At 38.7% G+C, this 3,859-nt stretch overlaps 1 protein-coding gene across 3 annotated transcripts in view; it reads right to left on the bottom strand.

Annotated features, from left to right (window-relative positions):
- Window positions 1-2,676, bottom strand: part of TRAF3 (TNF receptor-associated factor 3) — a 28,291-nt gene extending 25,615 nt beyond the window's left edge. For 2 of the 3 annotated variants that reach the window (XM_009891054.1, XM_009891055.1), the window contains exon 1: window positions 2,412-2,653. In XM_009891054.1, the coding sequence (XP_009889356.1) occupies window positions 2,412-2,653 (242 nt within the window). Of the gene's footprint in view, window positions 1-2,411 lie in introns of all 3 variants that reach the window. The other variant, XM_009891053.1, reaches the window with a different exon arrangement.
- Window positions 2,677-3,859: the final 1,183 nt, after the last annotated feature.

The raw sequence follows: 3,859 nt of genomic DNA, 5'->3' as shown, positions 1-3,859 counted from the left end.
TTTTCCTACAGCTGTTTTTGACTCTGATCTGCCAGGTGTCATTGTGTAAATACCTTCATTCCTTTTGAGCTGCTTCTCCCCCTGTAAAATTGGGATACTCATACTGATCTCCCTTGTAAAGCACCAAGATCTACAGATAAACAGCACTAGGTAAAAGCTAGGTAAATTCTTTTGTAAAGCAAAAGAGGGCTACGTAAGCTGGGGCTGCTAGCAGCAGTGCAAATCGATGTAAAAGGCTGAATAAGTGTGATTATGTTATATAATCAGTATGGCTCTTTCAAATCATCTCACTGGCTTCTGCTCCTTGAACTGACCATTCTGCGTCTCTCATTTCTGAGCATCTTAACTACCTTGCAGCTTCAGTATCTGTAATAATTTTCCTTAAGTAAAAAAAAAAAAAAGAAAAAAAGAAAAAAAGAAAAAAGGAAACTAATCTACTTGAGGGCTTATAGTGTTTAATACAATGTCATGCTTTCCTCGCTTTTACTGAATTCACTCAAGCATCCCAATTGCTCTTTTAAACTACTACTGCATACTGAGCAGACATCTTTACTGCGTTATCTACACTGACTCACAATTCTTTGTCCTCAAATAACCCTGGAACAGAACCTGCTAGCATGTAAGCAGTGCGTGTGCGCAGCAGCATATCAACACTGAATGAAAATTTTTTGTGCCAAATGCAGAAGCATCGTAAACTTATTCTGCTTCCAGTTTTATGGCACAATTTTTATTTCTCAAAAAAAGGAGCTGTAAATTTAATTTTAATAAAGGATTTGTCTGCAACAAGCACTCGAAATAACTCAAATGAAAGAACAGCGTGGTAGACGGTCTTACCCATGTGTACTTTTCAATAACAGACTGGTTGGAAAATCAGAAAGGTGAAATCACACATATTATAGCTGCACTGCAATAAACACATGTGCATGTCTCACAGCAGGGAAGGAAAATTGCCCAGATCCCAGCAATGCCAGAATTGTTACTGTTTAGATTGTTAAGGATCTGCTCTGTCCATCTGCACACATCCAAGCATGGCAGGTGTTTGGTTTTCTGCAATCACTGTTATTAACCATGTAAGAGTCTTCCAAAAACATATATTCAGAAAGAAATAACTGCACTTCTTAAATACACATTTTCAGGTGAGGTGTAGTTTGTATTTAAAGAAAAGTTGGTGGTTTTTTTGTTGCTGTTGTTGTTTAAATTTAATATGCTATAGCACAAAACCTACAGGAGTGGATTAGTGAGCTATGGACCCTTGTATTTGCCCAGTACAGAGGTTAAGCTTTATCATGAGACAGAGTAATGTAATACCCTTCAATCTGTTCTGCCATGATGCATGTAGTCTTGATTTATACCTACGTGAGATTACAGTATTTCCAAGTGAAATATAAACCAATACCTAGAGTCAGGATGGTAACAGAATGTAAACAGGAGATCACCGAGACCTTCCACGGTCAAATCCTCGCTCTGTTAGCAGTCCAGTGCGCAACATCCAGTGAGCTCAACCTCTTCTGTACCTCTGCTTTCCCAGTAGTAAATGGAAGTACTGGCTGCTTATTTACCCCAGGAGATTAAAGCTTGCAGAATGGTCTCCAAATATTAGACCAAGTTTTAGAATCGCACTGCTGAATACAATCAGTAGCCATGCATCAAAGTTGAGAGGCAAAGAAATATACTTCTACTGATGCACAGATACTTCTTAAAAGCTAGATACTCCTTGAATGATTGCACTTTTATTCTTACCTAGACTGGGAAAGATTACATCTCTCAGTGTTCATTTTATGTCTACAATTTTCAATCACACACTTTGCACTCTGGCCCAAACACCTCAGTAATAGAGAAGCCAGTCTTCCAGACCCTACTGGAATCCACAAAACATAATGCTGCAGGACATACAGCTAGAAGGGTTATAGGGAAAGGAAGCTCCACAAGCAATTACATTTATCCCAAGGGTCCCACCACTCAACTATAAGGCTGGGTCCACAGCTAGGTTAGGTACTACCACTCTTAAGGAGCCTCTGCAGGCTCACTTCCTTGCACAGCCGTGATTTACTGGGTGTATTTTACATCAAAATAGCCATGTTCGCAGTCATGTGAAATTGCTACTCAGTCTAGGCTCCACAGACAATGACATTCTTACCTAATGCATTGCTACCTGAGATTAAACCACTTTAACAACCGTTTCAACAATATTGATGGAAAACTTAATTGTCTCATCCTGACCCAGAGTAGAACACAAGTGTTTGCACCAGCATAGGGATAACACATAAGCAAGCAAGCAACAAGCAGAAGACTGCTTTGAGCCAGGGCATTAGCTTAATGTATTCCTAAAACTACTATGGTGTCCACACTATTTTCAGCAGTTCAGAAGATCTAAAAGTATCAACATGTTCTATCACAACAAAAGAATATACCTTAGCAAGGCATTCATGCAGGTCTCACAGAATCTGTGTCCACATTCAGTCTGTTTAGGATTGCATAAGATGAGGTGACATTTTTCACATTTATACTTATCTTCCACGGCATTTACAAATTTCTCTTTGTAGCCACCTTGCTCTGGAACATAAATTGATGCTGAAGGACTGCGATCAGGATTGGCTCTTTGTTGTACCATTTCTACAGATAAAGGGGGTTCTGTCTTCTTACTGGTGTCCATGCTCTAAGATAGTTTCTGTGAAGCAAAAATGAGAAAACTTATTAAGTTTTAAGTTTAAGAGAAATTAAGACCTCTTTTTCCATCTAAATAAAACAAATATAGCATCTCTGAGAGACTACATAGAAATGTAAAGCGCTAAGAACAGATGTGCATCCACATATCATCTGAACGCAATAATACATAACTGTGTAAGTACATTAAGCATAGCAAATCTGTAAAATAGTTTACATTTTTCAAAGGTTCTAGAAGGTCAAGAATTAAAACCTATTCCTGAAAGCAAATTGTTAGTTAGTTATGGGCATCAGTCTAGAAACAAATAAGAAAAGAGTTTGTATTCTTCCATATCTCTCTCTGAAAAATGTCCTTAATATTGAAGTTATACCATCAGAGGAAGCAGCAAGGGGTGTGGTAGAGAAGGTGCCACACACAACACTACTCACGTGCTACTGCGAAAAGCACACAGCCATCAGTGCCCTATACAGGGTATCTGGAATCTACGCAGCTCCACTACCAACTTCTCCTGTCTATCCCATGCAGTAGTAAAGTGTAAGACACGCTGCTTTAAGTTTGTTTTAGAACAAAGCAACAGGTTTTTACTTATTAAACACTTTCCAACCTTTTCACCGTACATTCCCACATGAAGAGAACAGTGATACAAGTCTAGCTGACAGAAGAGAAAGACCTACGTAACATGGCCACTCAATCAGTTCACCAGGACTAAGCACAACTGACAGGCAGCTGAGAAAATAATTAATGCAGTTGAAGACTGTATTACAGTACCTATTATCTTGGACTGTGATTCTTCTAGGTCAGCATGCAAAGCATTAGCAGAACAACAGAGGAAGAATACTCCAGGTTAAACCTGTTTTCAATAATTCCCTTGCTTATCTTACAGCCAAACAAGTTTAAGTGGTCTTAAAAAACCTCTGCACATGAAGGAGAAAGCACAGTTGGAGGATAAAACACACATTTACATAAGAGAAATGCCTGGCTATTTACAAGAGAAAGGCATACTTCAATTCTCCCTCCATGTTAACTGACACTTGAAATATAAACCTATTCCGCAGCTCTACAGTTGCCTCGACCCCTACAGTTATAATTCAACTTTAAGAAGCAGAATGAAGAAATGAGGCCCAGTTCATTTCTCAATTTTAAAAGTACATCCATCGATACCACAAAGGTTGTCAAATGCTTCACATCTCAAAT

This window comes from Charadrius vociferus, unplaced genomic scaffold (genome assembly GCF_000708025.1).
Source record: "Charadrius vociferus isolate BGI_N301 unplaced genomic scaffold, ASM70802v2 scaffold228, whole genome shotgun sequence".
NCBI lineage: Eukaryota > Metazoa > Chordata > Aves > Charadriiformes > Charadriidae > Charadrius > Charadrius vociferus.
Note: the sequence above shows the minus strand (reverse complement) of the source record. Positions and strands in the feature narration are given on the sequence as shown.